This window comes from Anopheles coluzzii, chromosome 3 (genome assembly GCF_943734685.1).
Source record: "Anopheles coluzzii chromosome 3, AcolN3, whole genome shotgun sequence".
Lineage (NCBI taxonomy): Eukaryota > Metazoa > Arthropoda > Insecta > Diptera > Culicidae > Anopheles > Anopheles coluzzii.
Genome location: NC_064671.1, coordinates 11798450 through 11819504, shown reverse-complemented (window position 1 = coordinate 11819504; position 21055 = coordinate 11798450). Strand labels below are relative to the sequence as shown.

The following is a 21055-nucleotide window of genomic DNA, read 5'->3' as shown; positions in this document are numbered from 1 at the left end:
GACTATTTGACTGTCACAATTTGAGAGGTGTCAAATTTTGTCCAGGAACTCAAATGTTACTGATTGATAAAGATTGTAAAACATTTTAAGGGCAACTCATGAAAAATCAACCAAACGCAAACGTTAATTTGTTCAATATAGTAATTAAAGACTGAGATATTTATTTTGAAAATATTCATTTTACCACTTTGGTATTCAAATGTATCTAACAACAGCGTTGCAAATAATTTGGAAAACCCAGACCTAACAGTAATTCTAATTTCTCTAATTTCACTCATTGAAGAAAACATTAGCAACAAACATCTTATCATAGCAGGGAAGCAGTCATTTCTATGTAAAATTGATAGAGTACTTTGCTTAGGATGACTCAATCCTTTTTTAAGAACAAAAGAATGTAACAAAGAACAGCTTAAACATGTATTTATACTGCAATAAAGCCATTTGAATAGGACATATGTACCAATTTTGCAAAACTCGTTTGAAATCAAAGTGAATGCAATTTGATTGTAAAGCAAGTTTGCTCCCCAATCACAAGGAAATGCAATGAAATTCAAACATCCTGCTTAGAGCATACCCAACAGCGTTTTGCATCATACAAACGTCGTCTACGGATTGCATTTTACACGCTTTCGGTCGCCATCTCTCAATTGGATGCACATTAGAAAATGAGTTCAACTGCGCCGCTGCCCCGCGTGTTGCGGCTATAAATATCAAAAACCGATCGACAGCGAACGCAAAAGTGGAGAAGTGCAATTTAAAACCGATCCCACCCACCCCAGTAAGGATGCCGGAGTGTGTGTCTCGTCTCTGTGTGTGTGCTCCATCAGGTCAATTTAATGCGCACACGGGGAGAGGCGTAACGAGACCCGACCCAAGATGCAAAAATATTGATTCCGTTTGCCCTTGCCTCGCTGGAGTGCACCATGAAGGGGGAGGGAAGTAGTGTTGCTGCTGTTGCTGCTGCTGCACGTGCCGGATGACACGCTGCACGTTGGAAAAGTGGAGCAACCGCCAACTGTTGATGCGTCGCATTTGGAGTTTTACGCATTTGGTTTGATGCTTAGATTCGGGGCGCGCAGGTGAGCGCTATTTTGTCACTTCCAAGATGCATTCGTCCCACTTCCACTCCTCCGAATTAATGCCAGGATAAACTCTGCTCCTATAAATAACGCTTTTCAAAATGATTTCCCGCTACACACTTTACCTAACGATTGCTCAACAGTCCGGCGCGGTACCGGTTGCGTTGCATTTTGGTTTTGCTTGCGAGGAACCAAGAGAAAACGCAATGAAGAATTGGGCAATCTGATTCCCGCACGGCAGACCCAAAAGACACGATCGTGTCACACTCACCCAAATAATCTTCGAAACCTTCCGCCCGCCCTCCTCCTCCTCCGACGATTCCTTTCGTTGGGGTGGTGCGGGACATCTTTGACGCCATCCTCGCAATTGCACAACCAACGTGGTGGGCGTGTGTGTTACTACAAACAGTTGCGTTCCTTGTGAATGCACTTAATGTATATGCTTTCTTTTGTTTGTTTTATAAACTTCCCGTTTAACCGTGGTTCACTGCTTCTTCGTATGCTTGGTAATACTGATACAACGGAACTAACTTATCGGAATTACACTCATTCCTTGCCGGAGTTTTACAAGCTCTGCTTAAACACAATTAATTGACGGTCTTATTGTTTTCATTCATCAAAAAGTAGCTTATTCGTCGTCTCGAGAGCGGGTCACAGACAGTTCTGCAAACATCGTAAGGATTAATTAATGAAAGTCAGTTTGCTGCCACCACGCCCTCCACCTCTCCATCTATGGAGCGCACACAGCTCTGGTGGAATTTTTATTACTGATCGTACATTTTATGACACCCTTAGCTCTTATGCGGTCACTGCCATAACAATTAGTGCGCACTGACACCGGGGGGGACACATCTCGGATGCACAAAAAGACAAACATAACATCAAACAGCCATTAACAGTTAATGCTCTTGTTGGTTTGGAACATCGAACGGTGCCAAACGACAGTATTGGTGCAATTGATGGTCGTTAAGTCTTTAAACAAAATAAAAAAAAAATGGCGACTTCACGAAAATGATTAATTAAAACAACACATGACCAAGAACATGAAGGCAAAAAACAGTAATTTAATATTTAAAATTATCCAAAGAATTGCAAAAAAAACTCATAATTCTTTAATAATTTCTTAATCATCAATTTTTACGATTATACTTTATCTCACTTTAAATCTTTAATAACAAATAATGAATTATTTCCTAAAAAATGACATTCTGCCATTAAAATTACACAAGAAATAACAAGATACAAATGAGCAAAAATGCACCGATTGAAATTTACGACACAAATTAGAGGCAGATCAAGTTCAAATCAAATTGTGAACAATCATTGAAAAGCATGTTACAAAATAAAGATCTGCGAAACCATTCAATCCTAAATCGTAATGTGTACGCGTGCCAGACAGTACTTCTATTTTTTTACCTGACGCACCTTTGCAAGAAATTATTTTTAGACATCAAAACTACGCAGGCAAACTCGCACAATGGAAGGAATATGGCCTGCTAGCGAAATGGATCCGAAAATCTAACGCATTTGGCACAAGTACTGAGCCAATTTTAACAATGGGAAAGGGAAATTATACATCAATAGATGAAAAAATGGCTTTAAATTTTGAAGAAAAAATAGAACTTTTTGCCAAAACAAGAAAATATCGTAGACTATCTAACAAAAGTAAAAATCGTTTTCAGAAACAATCATTACAAGGAAATATTCTTCCAACAAAATAGCGCTATTCAATTTCTCATGTGTTTGTTTCCCCTTCCAAACGAGTTCTAAAGATGCTTTCTTCTTTACACACTCCAATCTGAGACCGCGCTGGCTTAAAATAGCCTCCAACATTATGTGACTAATCGGCAATGGGTCGTGCGCAGTCCGGTTCTACATTTTCCTTTTCCCTTCCACCACAAACGGCCTGCATGTGCACAAACAAAACACACGCACACTCACAGATGATCGGAAACATCTTACGGTCGAACCAATTATTCTCCCATGTAGACCGAGGGTGGTGTATGATCGGTTTTCCACCGTTTTTCCCCCCTCACACACCAAAGCACGAACGAGACCAAGGTCAAAAGCAAGATCTCTGCCACTGGGCTGAATGTGTTTAGGTGAAACAGCGGCACATATGCGCCCCGGCCGTGACTAGGCACGACGACGGCCCGACGCGCACACCCATAACGAGATTCCAATGGGATTTGTGTCTGTTCGGTGTGCTTCGTGCGAAAAATCGCGCATCCGTATGATTTCCCCCCCGGCCGAGGGTGAATAAGCGCGCGCGGAGTTCACGCGAGCGTAAACATAAACAAATCCGTCTAGGATACTAAAATCGGTTCGATACGCACACATTTGCGCACGAACACGACATAGAAACCGTGACAGAAAGGGGCGGGAGACGCTCCTCACAGGTGAGCGAGAGAATTGTATGTTTGCGCAGGGACAAACACACACACACGCGCGCGCACCATATAAGCCACTGACAAAAGAGGGGTTTGCCGAGCAAGATAAGAAGCCACACCGCATCACCAGACAGTTTGTTCTGCTCGATCGACCGCGCTGCTCCGTAGACGGGGACGACACATCACACCACGCATCATCGAACATCGGAATAAGCTACTTTTCAATAGACGAAAAATGTATATTTTTTATGACCTCAACATCACCACCTACAACAGCCACGTCTCAGAGCAGGCAGGTTCTATTTTTCCTCGTTATTCACTCTCGCACACACGGCCCTGATCTTATTATCGTTATTTCGAACTAAAAATATTGCCAACAAACACCACTGCAGCCGAGGGAACGAGTAGCTGAGTGTGCTCGGACATGCCGCAAAAATTCCCTGTTGTTTTGAGCACCGAAAGCGAAACAAACACACAAAACAACGTAAAAAATAACGTAACGTAACGCTCACTCGAATAAAACGTTCGAGAACACACACCTACGGGACGTGGCGTATGGCGTGTGTACACACTGTGAACGTTAGAACCGATTGAAACCTTTACATGTTGTTTGCACTACTAATAAACTACTACTGCTACTACTACTGCAACGCCTTAACATGTCGCAGTGTACATTATTCTGTTGTAGCTATGATTTTCAACTGCAATTGTTGAAGTTTGTTCACATTTGCTGGCTCATTTCAGAGCCTTTTTGCTCTGCTGCTGCTTGTGTTTGTTTACCACCACTGTCGCAACTGTCGCCTTAGCAGAAAACCTGTTACATTATCGTTGGTGGGATTTGATAGCACCGCTTTATCTTAAACTCTCTTTTGCTTGTGCGCACATTGCCCCGCGGCACACTGGACCGGACACTGGTTTGGGTCCACTTCTCAAAAAATGCGTATTTTATAATGCAAAAAAAAACATTCAATTGCACTCTACGTCACACACAGGGCCAAGGTGCAAATACTGATCATTAACGAATCGCGCACACAAGAACACAACCTGGCGCCTTGGTCGTGGGATTAAACACGGCAGCGCACGAGAGAGCCTTCACTGCTGCGCGACCGATCGCCAAACTGTTTGCACTGATACTACCATTAGCATCGGGTTCGGGTTCGGCGCGTCTCTTCTGCTTGCTGCTTGCCTTTCGCACACAAACACACACACACACACAGCCGCTCGCACTGAGCGGGAGCGGGATTTTGCAGCATCACGCAAGATTAGACACGCACTGTGTGCTGGCCTGCTACACTACTGGCAAGCAGTGACGTGACACTCACACTGCCGAGCAGCACGGTGCACTATACGTCATCAGCACAAGGCGTTGTAGTGGACACACATCGGGATTTAATACATCAAAAATCATCAAGTGTGTCACACACGCGGCGCTAGAAAGCAATCAAAGCTGGCACGTTGGATGCAACACCGCATGATAGTGTGTTAGTCTAACGCGACGTTTGATAGTCCCCGCGAGATGAGCAATACACAGACTCACACACTGGCTGGGACGGATTTAGACGGGACGGTTTTGCCGCTGCTTTTCAGGTGTGTGGCGCAACACACCAGTCAATCACACGGCACTCGGCTGGCCGACTCCCCCCACGCAGCATCCGATCGCCACAACAACAAGCCGGCTAATTTGAACGGCCTTTCACCGCGAGGGGAGGAATCTTCGCTCGTCGGCGTTTTCCGACTCACGATTCGCCAATTTCTCTCAACCTCGCTCAGATTCAAAGCATACAAACGACGGATGATTAAATTTTGCGTACTGTTTAGGGTTGGATTTTCATAAAGGCAAGATCGCAGCTCGATTCAAGCAAGTGGTTCAACCCAACCTACAAGCCAATGCTCCACGAAGGTGAACCTCGCTCACATGAACCTTGCCGGATGTTCCGTATATGGACGGTGATAACGAAAGATGGCCAAAGATCGTTGTCCGGTTCAGGTAGCAGCAGTAGACAGGCACCGAACATAGACGTTAGTTGCTAAATGGTAATCTTAGCTTATTATTTATGGATGCCGAATTCCACGGGCGGTACGTTATGGTGTTGCTCTGCCAGACCAGTGCTTCGGCAGACCAGCTTGCCTATAACAGTGCAAAACCAGTTAGATTACTGTCTGATACACACAGCTGGGATCCCCCTTTTTCGGTCAGTGGTTGGCAATGTTTTAAGTTCTTCACACATTTTGATGCTGGTATGATCTCTTCACGTGGGACTACGCGGGTATGTTTTTGGGGCACATTCAGCTGCAAAGTTTGCTCACCACTGTTTTTTGGCGGATGCTGGAATGTTACCAGTAGCTTTCATGATGTCATAGATACTCGTTGACTGATGGTAAAATCATTATTGTTTTCTGTTGGATTAGTGGGGTGAATTATGGCAGCTGTCGACAACGCAGAATGCAAATGAACCTTCTGCTTTTTGGACGTAACGGGCTATTAGATTAGATCATGTCTAACATTCGAAAGATGTTTATCGTATTTTAGCACTCAGTAGCTTTAATGGTTTTGGTAGCTAACTAGCAACAATAAACTAGTCAAAAACTTAGCATTTGGTGATCTGGATCATTTTTGTACACGGGAGTTTAGCTAAACTTTGATCTATTTTTCGAAGATTCGCATGTTTAAAGTTTCCAAAATATCAAACACTTGCAAAGGATCTTAGATCTGTGAACCTACAAATTATAACTTTTATAGCTGTGCTCTGATATATCGGATTCTGATAAAGATAAGTTTAGTGGTCGAGAGAAAGTGGTCGTAAATTACTGATCTTTTGAGCATGACATGACTTCTTCTTCTTCATTAGCACAACAACTGTTGTCGGTCAAGGCCTGCCTGTACCCACTAGTGAAGTGAGCTTGGCTTTCAGTGACTTATTGTTACCATAGCAGGATAGTCAGTCCTACGTATGGGAGCACGGTCTATTCGGGGCATGACATGACTATCAAGATTTAAATATAAAATGAGCAAATAGGAAATGGAAATGGTTGCATATTAAGTACCCTCACTGTCACAAATCATATATCTAACAAAAACCTTAAAATATATTGCCGCTTACCTAAAACATTAATAGTTTAAAGTTTAAAATTAAATCAAAAAATCTCCCAACTCTTTGCAAATTGTTACTGTGCATTACTTCCAAGAACAGTTTAATCAGTAAATATGAACCAACATCCGTATGCTGTCAACTTAAAACATGCCACGCTCACTGAAACGTTAAACAGACGAATAAACAGTGTTTATATGAGCTATTTAGCAAATACACCAGATAATAGTGTAACGCAGGAACAATTTCTAACACATTGTGTGCTAATTTTATAGCCCTAGTGCTCAAGAAGTTTACATTCCTCAATACAGCTTCTAAACTGTAAATTAGTTAACAGATGATTAATCGCTTTTGGTGTCACCCATTTGTTGATCATTTCCAAGCGCCGCGTCCAAAAGCAAAACTACGAACGAATTGGTTTCACGACGAATTTGTGATCAGAGATGTTTACTCTACTTTCCTGGTGAACCCCTCCTCCACCCCTCAACGGTATCCCTCACGGCTGACATGCAAGCGCCATCACGAGATAGACGATTTTTTTTTTTGCTCTCTTTAGTACACATTAGTGGCTCCAAAGACGACGAACGAAAGCAGTCGGCACATCACAGCGAAATGAAATGCATGCAAAACAAAAAAACCGACGGAAACACGATCACCCACCGCGCAAAGCAAAGGCTACACAAAGCGAAGGAAAGGAAATGCAAAGGTAAATATCATCTTGAGAGGACAAACCAAAGAAAAAAATCTCTCCGAAGCCTTCAGCAGGGCCAGAGAGCGTGCCCTTCTGTGCAGTAGAAAGTGTCGTGTCTTGGTGCGGTTCACGACTTTTCCACACCGCACACTCGCTTGTGGCAAGGAATTTCAAGAACAATAGGGTCGTGTACTAAAAGGGTTTTTTTCTGCTGCTTGATATAGTAATAGGGAGGCTCAACAAGATGAGCGTGTAGGGTTCCTTTAAACCAGTGCTCTGGATCCCTTTTAGGAACGCGGACCACTTGGCTTTGAAAATTAATAGACTTAGTTGTATAGACTTAATTCAAAGTTTTTTTTTAAACCACTGCTTTAAACGATTATCGAAGTATCTCGTTAAAAAATAAACAAGAAAAAATGGAACACAGGATTTTATGATTAAAAGGTTAAAATTACATGTAAAATGATTTAATTACATCCAAAGTCATGTGAGGTATAACCATTGGATCAGTACAGTAATTTTTTATTCAGGAGGAACGGTCCAAAAAGGCCTACCAATTGCTACCAATCAAAACAGATAACAACATTTGAATTAAGGTATGCAAAGAGCGTTTTTTGGGCAATCAATATCGAGCACTGGAGTGCTTTGTACCTAATTACAAAAATCATACTAAACCAACGTAGTGGGTTACATGTGACCTATTATTAGGAGCACCAACCGCAGTCGGTTTAGAACTGCCATCAGTCTAATAGACCTGGCTATCTTACCCACATTTTTTTACACGACAGATCTTACTAGTGTTATCATAAATCTTCAATGAATTCTTCTTATTCTTACTCTAACGACCTACGCAGTCATACCAGCCTGCTTATACAGGCTTTCGAGACTCCACATGAGATTTCAACCCACGACCGGCATATTGCTACGTCGTGCGAGTTGACGACTCTACCACGGGATCGCCTCGCTTTTCAATGGGTAAACGAATTATATTCGCTACTGAAAACTAATTTAAGAGCTTTTCGTACAACGCTAAGTTTGAAAAGTCAAACCAATATTAAAAACTCACGACAACACATCACTTAACAAGGAATAATGATTCGTGAATTAATATTTTAAAATTAGAATCTTATATTGGGAAACAAAATTCAATTTCAGTTTCAATTTGAGTTACAATTATAGGAATTAAAATTATACATTCTTGAATTCAAGGGTTCTCAGATAATACTGGTCAAAACAGTAAATAATCGATCAATTTCAATATTGAGTCGATACTCAAAGAACCTTCCTCCATTTCCCTGCAATAAAAGATAAAAATAACTATTGCAGCGTAAAAAAAACAAGCTTCAGATAAGAAAAACCTTTCCAAGGTTGAGTACGCAATCAAGATCAAACGTACCATAAACTTTGAAGAGTTTCATTCACAACATTATAGGCACATACGAAAAGAAAGAAACAAACACTCTGGAAGAATATATAAGATTAAAGATTTCGACATAAATCATATCACACACCATCGATCAAGTCTGATCGCAGAAAGAAGTAATGCAAAACCTTTTACACTTCGTTTTTTTTTCTATCTCCATCCATTCGAGAATACATTCACATCATGTGTGTGTAGAAGGGAGGCGTGGATAAGAGGCACATAATGATAAAATGACTGGTCCATATGTAACACACTCACTCCCACGGCCAGATTTACGTACGAAACGGCACGTTCCATCATTTGCATATGATTTTAAGAAGGCAGCCAGTAGTCAGTAGGCGAGCGATCGATGGGACCCTTGGAAGCAATATCGTTTCAACTTCCGGTTTGAATTTAACACACTGGTCTGCGGTGTTAGATAAACACACTGCCTAATCTCCACTATATTGGAAAGGAGTGTGAAGAAAACAATTAATAAAAGATTCGAATGTACAGTACAGTACACCCTGCGCCTAAGGTAACCCTCTCATTATCTTTTCGAACAAGAAATTCGAGTTTAAAGCATGCAAGGGTTGAACAGGAAAAAAACATATTCCCACTTTGCCTTGACTTGCCGGGCGTAGGATCACAACACCGTGTAGGAAGAAGATGCGTGGCTTTGTGGCGTGTGTTTGGAATGCTAAAAATAGCCGCTGACTTGCCTGCCACCTCGCGCAATCACATTTCGGAGCGGATTTTTCTTGCCCCGCTCTTGCCTGACTGCTTGATGTACGGTGATCGCGGTGGAAAAACACCACAAACAACGAGTTGATCGAACACATTCCGAAATCAATACTTCTTCCCTACATTCCACCACCAGCCCGCCCCTGAGGTTGTCGGAGTTCCTTCCTGTCGAGACCAATTATTGGATGGTTTTTTTTCCTCAGCAAAATTCTTTCCCAATATGTGAGCAATTAAGAGGGAAGAAGGAAATGGAATAAGGGATAAATATCATCATCTCAAGTTCACTGGAGCAACAACATCCTCCGAACAGACGCACCATAAGCAAGCGCGCGTTTCTCTTTCACGCATGATGCTGCTCCGGTGCGCATAGAAACTAATGACGTCACAGGTTCCAAACCTGTTCCAAACAGATGATCGAGAGATCGCGGGCAGAGCGGCGACAACTTACCCGTCATGTTTCCTCTGCTGGCTTGGTACGCTGGTATACTTTAGACAGAAACACACACAAAATAATTGCGCTAACTGTAACACAAAATTGAAATATTCACACACCACAATGGAATAACACAACCAAACACGCGATACTGAAGAAACCTTTTTTGTGAGGTTTTGCAGCTTTCTTTGGGATGTTTTTACTGGCAAGTGCAGGAAAACCAACACTTTACACCACTAACAATCGTTTGCTGCCTTCTGATAAGCCTTAGCGGGCATGCATTTCAGTGATAATGCTGCATTTCTTAACATTTGGTCTGCCGAAGGTAAGCACACACCGCCCGGAGACGCAGCCGACGGCCGTCGAGGTCGAAGAAGCGTCGACCTGTACAGCACACGATCGATGTCTAGCACTCGCTCTCTCACACCACTCACACCGCTCGCATTAACTACAAAAGCGTTTGAGGCACAACAATTGCAATAGCTTCAGCGTAATGTTTTAGCGTTTTGATAGCACAATTGCAATAGCACAGAAAAAGCTTCAAGCTCCTGTTCCTCTTCCAATCCAACCGAGCGGCACCGAACACCAAAATGACGCGCGAATGACGATGATTCAATGAATACTAAATCAAACCAAGACGGTCAGCGATTAAAGCTCTTTACGCGCGTCGGGGGTTGTAGCGCTGCCAAATGCAAATCCCTTGCGCACCAACACAACCAACAAACAGGCAGGGGTGGCATGTTGCGATCGCGTGAACGCCCCAGCGATTGAGAGCCGCGTTAGCGCTCAGCGGAGGAGTCGTCTTGGGGTGGCCAGTTACTCATGCTGGGGATTTGCTTTTTTTTCTGACGGTGTGTTTGCATTGCACCGTCGAATGAACACCTCGCGAGATTCTCGCGGGTTCACGAAAGGGAAAGCAGATGAAGAAAAAGCCTGTCAAAACCTCCAGAGCAGCGAACTGGAACGATTATTAGGGAACGTGAGCGTGAGTGAAGCAGGTCGATTAGTCCGTCGGTTTGAGTGACTGGAATGTGTACAACATTCTTCTCACATTCACTGAGAGAGAGAAAAAGAACTCCTGTGGTATGTTTTGGTTCAGCCCTTGCACATGTTGGGCATTCAAATTTACTGAGACCATCGCGCTGTAGAGTTCTTAATACTTCAAAAGATTGGTATTTCTACCATAACTTCCTCAAAATAAAAATTAATTTGACAACTATAATTTAAAATCGATTTCTTCGTGTTGTTTTATTTCAAGAAATGAATTTAGCATAAAAATGCGTTAAAATATAAAATAATAATAAAGCGAAGATAATTAGATACTTGATAATTATTTGAGTTATTAATACAAACCTTCATTCAACGTAAACAAACCGACAGTGGAATGATCGATCAGTCACCATCACACAAAGACTTTAACCCCTGTTTCAAATACCAGCACCGCAATTTAAAAGAGAGCTCTTTCGATTCATTCATCTTTCGAACGATCGGTAAGAAAAGAAAGATCGGTTAGAGCAAGAAGAGTGCACAAGAAAACCACATTTACCCCATTTGCAAAACGACGTCTCGGGTTTGTTTGCTGCAGCCAAATCATGTTTGTACGATAATGACATCATCGACGTGGACACAGCGCGGTGGCGACATGGCGACAGGAAGTAACCCCCGTGTACCCACCCGTCGATATCGACCACCATCGCCAACGGGCGAAGAAAGAGCACCTTAACACCCATACACACACGCACAGAAAGGCGTCGAAGGAATGCCATTTCGAACGTATGACCTCAGCAAGGTGTCGCACATGGACACCGTGTGTGCGTGTGTTTTGAAGGCGTCCAAGTGTAGGTCTCCTCCCCACGCAAAGAATCAACATACAACAACAACAAAAAACCGCGACACTAACCAAGGAAAGGAGTACACCCCAGTGTTTCATGGTTAGTATGGGTGGAAGTTAAACAGCTGTGAGCAAACACCGCCCGCACCACGTGTGTAGACGGTTACATCCATATCCAGAGCAGCGATTTACACGCGGCGCACCCCTATCTGTTGGTGAACTTTGGAAGCTTTGGGATTTTTAAAGCACGAGCTTTTTAGCAATTGCAGGGATGGTGCAGGGTTTAATTGAAATCGTGTCAGGTGTAGTGGTAACATCATTAGAAGAAGAAAAACATCAATTGTAAATGTGTGTTAAAAGCACCTAAATACACATTTATTTTATGATAATGAGTTAATAAATTTAAATATTTAAAGAGATGAAGTAAACTTAAAAATTACTACAATTCAAATTTTTAAATTGTTTTTATGCCACAACTTAAATAGCTTTTTCCAATTAATTTAATACAACATGGATTAAACTAGGGGACACACTTTTGGGGCATTATTTCAGCTTCAAAATAGAGCTTTTGCAATGATGTGATGCAGAGCAAAACATATTATAAGCAAATGCAATCAAACGATAATTAATTAATTCCATTCAGTCGCATGTAGGAAACTTTTGCTTATAAAAAAATGTTACAAATGTTAACAAGATCGAGAGACGAACAAACTATTCTTATTCTTCTTCTTCTTTTTTCCTTGAGCGTAATAATCGTTGTAGGATAAGGTCTACCTGTACCAATGAAGTGCTTGGCGATCTATGACATACAGGGGTTTTCATGTCACATTAGAATGTGCACATAATTATTCACCGCCTGCAATATGTTTTTCAACAGCTATCTCATATTGTTTTGACATCACAATAAAATTCCAGTTCTTACACATGTTTTTTTTTAACAAATCACAAAGAACTGTCACACTCAATTCAGCTTGAGACGTGTTGAAAATCATGTGGAAGAACCGATACATTATTGTGATGAAAATATAACATTTGCCAGCTGTTGAAAAACATCTTGCAGGCATGAATTAAAAATGTTGTTGTCATTGGCAAGTGACTCGGAAACCCCTGTATTATTTACCCACAGCAGGATAGTCAGTCCTACGTAAAACGGGCAAGGTCCAAATGGGCCTAGAATCCATGACGTACATGTTGTTAATTCGTCCGAAACGATGCTTGTACAACGGGATCCAAACCAACAAAATGCTATCGTTAAAAGCAGAATTTTCGTAAAGCAAATATCAGTTATTGAATTTTTAATAATCAGTTTGCTTACATTCGCCCTTTGGCGTCGAAATTACTTAACAGTGCATTGTCATCTCTATTTTTGGATTTAAGAAGCAGGCTTTTGCCATAGAAGAGTTCTTTATTGTTTGAATATTGTTTATTGATTATTTTATTGCCTCACATTTGAATTAAGTCTTTGAGATGACTAATGACTTTTAATTAAAAGATTCGTAATTAACTCAATAAACAAATACTCAACGTCAACAGAACCAAGGATAGAAGTTCTATAGTGCATGTCCTTATTTCTGAGATGTTTTTCTTCTGAAACGCAGTTTCCTCAACAAAATGATAAAAAATATAGCCAAAAATTTAAGATTATCGAGAATGCACTCTGAACATATTTAATATTAGTAAAATCACTTTTAATATTGTTAGCATCATAACATTTCTTTGTAACCACAAACAAACTTACATCCTGGCGCTATGCCGCGATCTCTTAGTGTACAGCGGTACGGTTGCCGAGCTCCTGGGTCAAATTTTCCATAGCACGTTCGATCCATCTCGGGGCCGCTCGCTTCACTGCTCACCACACCACCGCACGCACAGCATTCGCTCGTCAAGCAAGCAAGCACCACCCACCGCCCAACGATCGCAGTAAGCTTAGCTTAACGGTGTTTGATCAGCGACAACGACAAACAATACGATCCTTCAGCGGGGTCGTTGCGTGTTTTCTTTTCTCTTGCTTCACTACCACTGGTTTCTTGAGCGCGTTGGAAGTTACATTTGGAAATGAAATTCGATTCGAACCGGCTTCTTGACGAACAGCTGGGAAAACAACCTTCCCCCACGCACATTTACCACATCCACACACAACACACTGGTAGGCCGTTCAAACGGGATGTCTCATTAGACGTGGGCACACACTTTTCTGGAAAAATCTTGTTTGATTTCCGATTTACGTAGACGAATCAATTTTCTTACTATTCACCACCAGCCAGAGCTAAACTCGTTGCACACACTGCCACACACTGTGGGAGAAAATGTTGAACTAAACCCATTCAAAAGGTGGTGGTGGTACGCACCTCAAGAAGCTATTGAAAGCACACACAAACACGAAAAAACGCACGAAAAGTTTCCCAACGACAGTGTACGAGGTGCACGAAACGAAAAAAAACACACGAGGAAAGATGAAAAATGATTCAAAGCATTTAATTTACGCACCGACCAGCCAGCCAACGCACAGGCGAGTGGTGCCGTTCTTTAGTGTTCTAGCACTGGGAGGCCCTTCGCTCGGGTGTGGCGATGATCTCGTGCCTTACCGACGTCGCTTTATTTGCCATAAATTATTTCCCCGGCCGTGGAAAACAGCGCGTTAAGGGAAGGAAGGAAAAAAGAACAAAAAATCTGTATTTTTTTATGTTTTCTTCAGGCCACTTCAGGTCAGTTCACTCCTCGAACGGCTACTACACACAGCCAGGCAATGGTAGCATCTCCCGGTGGAAAACCTTTGAAAATCGACACCACCTTGTGACTAACAACTAACAACGCTGAACTGCACTAGAGGATGCGTGGCACGGCGAAGGGATAGAATGTGTTGCAGCCGGTGGTTTCGCTTTTGTTGCGTTCATTTGTCAGCCGGCGGAGACACACGCGCGCGCGTAACAAATGTAGCATTAATACGCGAAATTAAAACTTGCCCGGCGTGTTTTTGTGTGTAGCAGGAACAATTGCGTAATCTAAAAATAAAATGATTAAAAAAAAAACACACACACGAGACCACACAACCGGCACAGCGCCAACCAAGTTGAAGAACCACTGCGGGCAATGCGGTTGCGTGATTCTAGCGCGAATTCGTGACACGTCTTTCAAATTAATGGTGGCATGTTGTGATCGCTGCTTATCCACTTAATAATGCGTTGGAACTAGTGATTTTAGCTAACCATTATAATATATATATTTTATATTTAATAAATAGAACAAAATAGAAAAGTATTGCTTTTGGGTACTCCTCGAACATCCTTTATTCCTATATAAGAAAAGTTGCTTAATCTAGAAACATAAACAATTAAAACTAAATTTACGGTAGCCATGGCTAATTGGCAATCATCGTAAAAAATTTACGTCATATGAAAAAAGATATAAAATAAAAATTAAAGTCCGTTTTTCAGAACGCTTTGTCAAAAGGAAAGAGCTGATTTAGGTGTAGGCATTTTGAATTTGGGTTAACATCAAACAAAAGTGACACATCACTTTGATAAATGTACAAAACAGAAAGAAAATTACATAGTCCATGGCAAAGTTGTAAGTACAGTCTTTCCCCGAGTGACACTCGAGTTACGCGAATTTGAGTTACACGATTTTTTAGTTTTGACAGTTCATACGTCACATTGGTACAATTTCCTCCAACAATTGCCAAATTCAAAATAAATTGCAATTTTGCTAAAAGTTTGAAATCGCTAAATACACAGACTTAACTGAGTTTTCTACACGAAAGGTATTAAATGATTAAGAATGAACTTGAAATTATTGCACTTCATCAGAAATGACTTTTTTCATGCATATTTTGGCAGAAAAACGTGATATTCGAATTTCGCGAAAATCCGAGTTCCGCGAATGTCCCTGGAACGCATTATTCGCGTAACTCGCAATGCAATGTTAATAATTAAATGTAAAAAATACATAAAAACCATAAAAATACAAACTGATGTACTTAAAACATCGACTGAAAAGTCAAATGAAATGACTGAAACTCAAATAAGAAATGATCATCCAGATCGAATGAACAAATCGAATGAACTCAAATAAGAATAATAATGAACAAATCAGATTAAATTCTCTCCTAGTGTTATGTTTAATAGGGTCACCAGTGATGCTATATGGAACTTTTTCATAGTTTTTTGAAAGTATTGGAGCACACGATACAATTTTTCAACAGTTTCTACATGTACATGCTTATGTTGAATTGTTTTTAACGTTAGAATTACAGCATTTATCCGCAGTACGCGATACTCGAAATATGCGAATTCGCACTACGCAATTTCTTCTAAATTTGACAGCTCCATGTGTTTTTTTGCAAATATTTTAATTCTTTGAAATATTTTATGCTCTTTTTGAATTTAGCTAATGTTCTAAAAGCATTTTGCACTCAATTTGTGCAAAAGATACCTGTTTTACAACAAAAAACTTTAATGCAAAACTATGTGGCGATAATTTTCGACCCTCGAACCAGTAGTGTAAACAATTTTTCCATAGGAATCTGCTACACGCAAAAACTCGAGATACGATACGAGTACGATAGGGTATATCGGATAATGACTGCACAGTGTTGAAAAAAAAATGACACAACTACTAGGAAATTCCAACATGGTCCGGGACAGTAAAAATCAAAATTTATTTAAAATTGAGGTTCCTGGCCAAAAATGTGATATTACTAAAGCATCATCCATAGTCTCCAACAAATATAAATACTATATTGCTAAGGAAATTGCGCCGGCAAATTGAAGTAATGACGAATTATTGGCAGGTGAAGGCACAAAAAAACGAGCTTTCGTAACTAATGAAACAATAAACTCAATCATGTATAAATAATACTTCCTGGATAAATAGAAATACACTGTCACAAATAAATAAATAGATGCGTTAACACATTAACACATTAACTGTAACTTTGTTTGTTGACAATTGTTTAGAATTCTAGCAATACGAAAACCGTATTCAATACGAACCGAGGTCTTCTATAACTTAATATTGCATTAACCAACACAGATGATTAGTCGCAGTGATCGTTAAATGCACAACACATGATCTAGCACAAACAATTCTACAATCCTGGAATAACTGTGAGCAAAATTCCAACGCTTCTGATCACGTCACCACCAAAGGATATAATGCTTTTCGAAACTTTACTACTGTTCCCTTCCGTTTTTTCCTGCCCCTTTTCCCATCCTGCGGTGCAATCTCGCGACACAAAACACCTCGTCACAAAACAATTGGCCGCGTGGGAGTCCCAGACACTTAACACTTGTTATGGCACTTGGTTCGGAATTGACCGAATTGACACGATCGCGGCACCAAGCGTCTCTCCGAATTAATGGCCCTTAGGACAGGCTGGCACATGGCGCTTCAGTGCTCGCTGTGACCCAATCGTGACACTCCCACGGCACGATCGTCAATCGGGTGGATCCGTCGCCGAGACGCAACGGTTCCGGTTAAGAAAATGGTAGCCTGCAATGATGTTTGTAAACATGTCTCCCCGCACGCTAATGTGAACGCTGCGATCACAATTTCGTCACCAGGAAAACGACACATCAGACAGGGGGAGTTTGTCAGCAAGAACATATTCACACACACACACACGCGGACGCACTGTCGGTGACAGTAATCTGCTCTTGGCGCTGATCGATTTAACGACTTATGTTGCTGTTCGCTCAGGCGGTGTCCCACTTTTTTTGTTAACTATTCCTTTTCCACTTTTGGATCTTGTCTAGGGAACGCCGTAAAAAACACGAGTGACAACACTGTGCCGAAAACGATGCCCAAATAATCACACAAACGCACGGATTTTCGAGGGGATTTTCCTTACACGAACGAACGGATGGGTGCGCCCTCGTCAACCACACTTGTTGTCTCGCGAAACCGGGAGACTTGCCAAGAGCGAGAGATACACGTTCCGCGATCGCACAGCACTGCGAATGGAATGAAAACCGTTTTTCACGAGATTTCGGTCCCGTGGTTCGTCGGCGGCAGTAGCATGAAGATCGTCGGCGTCGGCAAAAAAAACGCACACACAAACTTCCTTCCCACAGCAGCGGCAGCAATCTCAGAGCTGGATTGTACGCGCGCGTATGGGGAGCATTAGGTTGATCAAGTTGCTAGAGGCCGGTTGACGTGGGCCAATGGCCGCCCTACTAGCGAGATGGTTTGCGGTAGCAGAGGGAGCAAAAAACACACATCTGGGGCCACACAGCCGTCCCAGCCTGTTCGTCGCGCCTGTTGGCGTTTCTCGGGGACAAATTCTGGGCGCCATGGACAGCGTGTGTGCTTGGGTGCGTGTGTGTGTGTGTTTGTGTGGAACGAAAACCAACCGATGGGATAGTGGGAAAATAGAACAGAGTTTTACGATTCCCTTAACGATCGCATTACAGTCTCAACACGTTCAAGATAAGTTTTTAAATCTATTCCTTTTAAAATTTCATTCAAAATTCGTCGTTGTCAAGTCTTACAGGGGTTTCCAATTCACTTATAAGCGTGATGTTACGGGATGGTTTTCAACATCGATCATCTATTATTTATTTATATCGCAAGAGTTTTTAATTTCCTCAACATGATTTTCAACACTAAACAATTTCCAACAATTTCGCTTTGAGAAAAAAATATTAAAAAAAGTTCAAAATTAATTGTTGGCGATTTTTGACGCATTCTCGCAACTCATACCAATTTTTAAGGACAATTTAGGAAAATTCAATAAAAACCCATATTATTTAGTAGAAACCAGTTCAGCCCGTAAAGTGTTCATGTGAAATAAGGGGAAAACATATATTGTGATTACATGAAAACATCTCAAAAAGCTCAAAACTTCAATACAGGGTTTTCCAAGTCACTTTCGAATGTGCACGTAATTATTCATCGAATCCCAGATGTCTTTCAACAGCTGTCATGTTGTGTATTTGCTTCAAAATGAAATTTCAGTTTTAACACATTATTTTCAACACATACAGTGTCGGACAAATCAATAGGACCACTTAATAATGTTTTATTCACTTATCACATTTCATTACCTAAAGTCAATCAATATTTACCAAATTTTCATGAAAGCACTTTTCGGATGTTGGCTTAAAGTCTGCTTTGAAAGTTTGTTGATAAGTTAACAAACAAAAAAGTTATTATAAGAAATGTGAAAAAACCCCAAAAATCATGCGACAAAATAATAGGACCAGTATAGAAAATTTTATTATTTTAACCATTTATCATTATTAAATAACAGCTCCGGCTTTCAATTCGCAATGTGGCCAGCCCGTACATTTGAAAAACTAAAGAAAATAACAAAACAGCCTTATCCTGGGCTAACTTGGTAGCATTTAATATTTGGTAGCATGCCCATTGTTCCGGATGACAGCTCGCATCCTTTTAGGCATGGATTCCACCAAACTTTTGCAAGTCGATGGCGGAATGCTGTACCAAGCATTCTCTATTTGCTTCCACAGTTTCTCTTTAGTTCGAGAACCTGCCGGTGGAAGCTTAGCTTTAACAATCTTCCACAGGTTCTCAATCGGATTCAGGTCAGGCGATTGTGCAGGCCAATTCATGACGTCAATTTTTTGATCAACAAACCATTTTTTAACCGCTTTTGCGGTATGTTTTGGATCGTTGTCATGCATGAATTGCCATTTCAATGGCATCTCCCACTCTGCATGAGGCAGCATGACAGTTTGGATGATGTTTAAGTATCGGTGTTGGTCCATGATATCTTTTATCCAAAAGATAGGACCGACACCGTACCAAGAGAAACATGCCCAAACCATTATGTTGCCTCCGCCGTGCTTCACGGTTTTTAAAGTGTACTGTGGCCGGTAGGCGGTATTCTTTGGACGACGCACAAAGCGTTTCCCATCCGAACCTACCAAGTTCACTTTGGACTCGTCCGACCACAGTACATTTCGCCACTTGTTCAGGTTTTCCCAGTCGTAGTGCTCTCGAGCAAACTGCAACCGGGCTTGAACGTGGCACCGTCGAAGCAACGGAACTTTGCGGGGATTCCGGCCGACCAGGTTGTTTTCAAATAGGCGACGCTGCACTGTCCGATCACTTACGGAAAGTTGCAGCTCGTCCCTAATTGCCCTGGCCGACTTGAAAGGATCAGCCTTGCACAATCGCGTCATCCGAGCATCATCCCTAGCGGATGTCTTGCGTGGCCGACCCGTTGGTATTTTCGTGCCCGTGCTATGCAGCGCGTTATACACGAATGTTTTGGATCGGCCAAGTATTTCCGCGATTTTACGCTGGGAGTACCCAGCAGCGGACAAACGTTTGATATCCAAACGCTGTTGTTGTGTGGAGTGTGCACTACGGCCCATCGTTGGAATTCCTTCAATCAAGCGCTTGAAGTAGTGCACCCAAAAATACACGAGCTAATGGATCGTGTGAAGTGTTCTAGGCAACGGCTTAGAACACAGTGTAAGCGATCCAGCGCTGTGATGCGCTTTTATACCCGTAGACGAAGGTACTCACCACTATTTCGTCTCTCAGTGCAAAGGGAGCTCAAAACCCTTAAGCGAGTGCCGTAATATTCTTGCATTAGTAAATTAGAGCATGTTAATTAAAGACACAGCGAATTGCCACTGCGCTAAGCGTTTCTACAAAAAAAAATGAATACGCATTAGTTCACTAATTTAAGTTAAGTTATCCGACAACTCAATAACATCAAAAACTGTGTTTTAACAATAATAAATGATAATTATTTTAAAATTTTCTGAACTGGTCCTATTATTTTGGCGCATGATTTTTGGGTTATTTTTACATTTCTTATAATAACTTTTTTGTTTCTAAACTTTTCACCAAACTTTAAAAACATTCTTAAAGTAAACATTCTAATAAAGCTTTCATGAAAGTTTGGTAAAGATTGATTCACTTTAAAACATGAAATATGATAAGTGAATAATAAATTGATAAGTGGTCCTATCGATTTGTCCGACACTGTAACAAAGAACTGTCAAACTCAATCCAGCTTGAGTCGTGTTGAAAATCATGCTGAAGAAATTAGAAATTATTGTGATGGAAATGAAATATCAGATCGATGTGGAACATTATTTTGTATGCGGTGAATAACAATGTTTACATTGGAAAGTGACTTGGAAACCCCTGTAAGATCTGAACATCTGTCATACAATAACATTTCGTTTCTTCTACATGATTTTCAACACATTACAAAGAACTGTATCGAACGGCTTGTGTTGAAAATCATGTGGATGAACCAAGGTCTGTAAATTACTACAGGTCGGTCCGTTCATTGTAATTTGCCCAAATTTTCATTTGACAGCTAGGGTGTCCAAAGTTACTCAGAAATTCATACAAAGTCCTATGCAACCCTACCACGCTATCTGCCAATCTCCATAGAAATCTCCATCAATCATA

At 41.2% G+C, this 21055-nt stretch overlaps 1 protein-coding gene across 8 annotated transcripts in view; it reads right to left on the bottom strand.

Moving 5' to 3' along the window:
• The window catches only part of LOC120958060 (leupaxin), a 74580-nt gene that overhangs the window by 25238 nt on the left and 28287 nt on the right, over positions 1-21055 (bottom strand). The window contains exons 1-2 of one of the 8 annotated variants that reach the window (XM_049608448.1): positions 4514-4609; positions 1351-1652 (exon numbers count right to left, since the gene is read on the bottom strand). The exons of 1 other annotated variant lie outside the window; for it this stretch is intronic. In XM_049608448.1, the coding sequence (XP_049464405.1) occupies positions 1351-1438 (88 nt within the window). In that variant the 5' untranslated portion in view covers positions 1439-1652; positions 4514-4609. Of the gene's footprint in view, positions 1-1350; positions 1743-4459; positions 4610-9843; positions 10450-13397; positions 13598-21055 lie in introns of those variants that run through there. 6 more of the 8 variants (XM_040380612.2, XM_049608449.1, XM_049608450.1 and 3 more) reach the window with 6 other exon arrangements.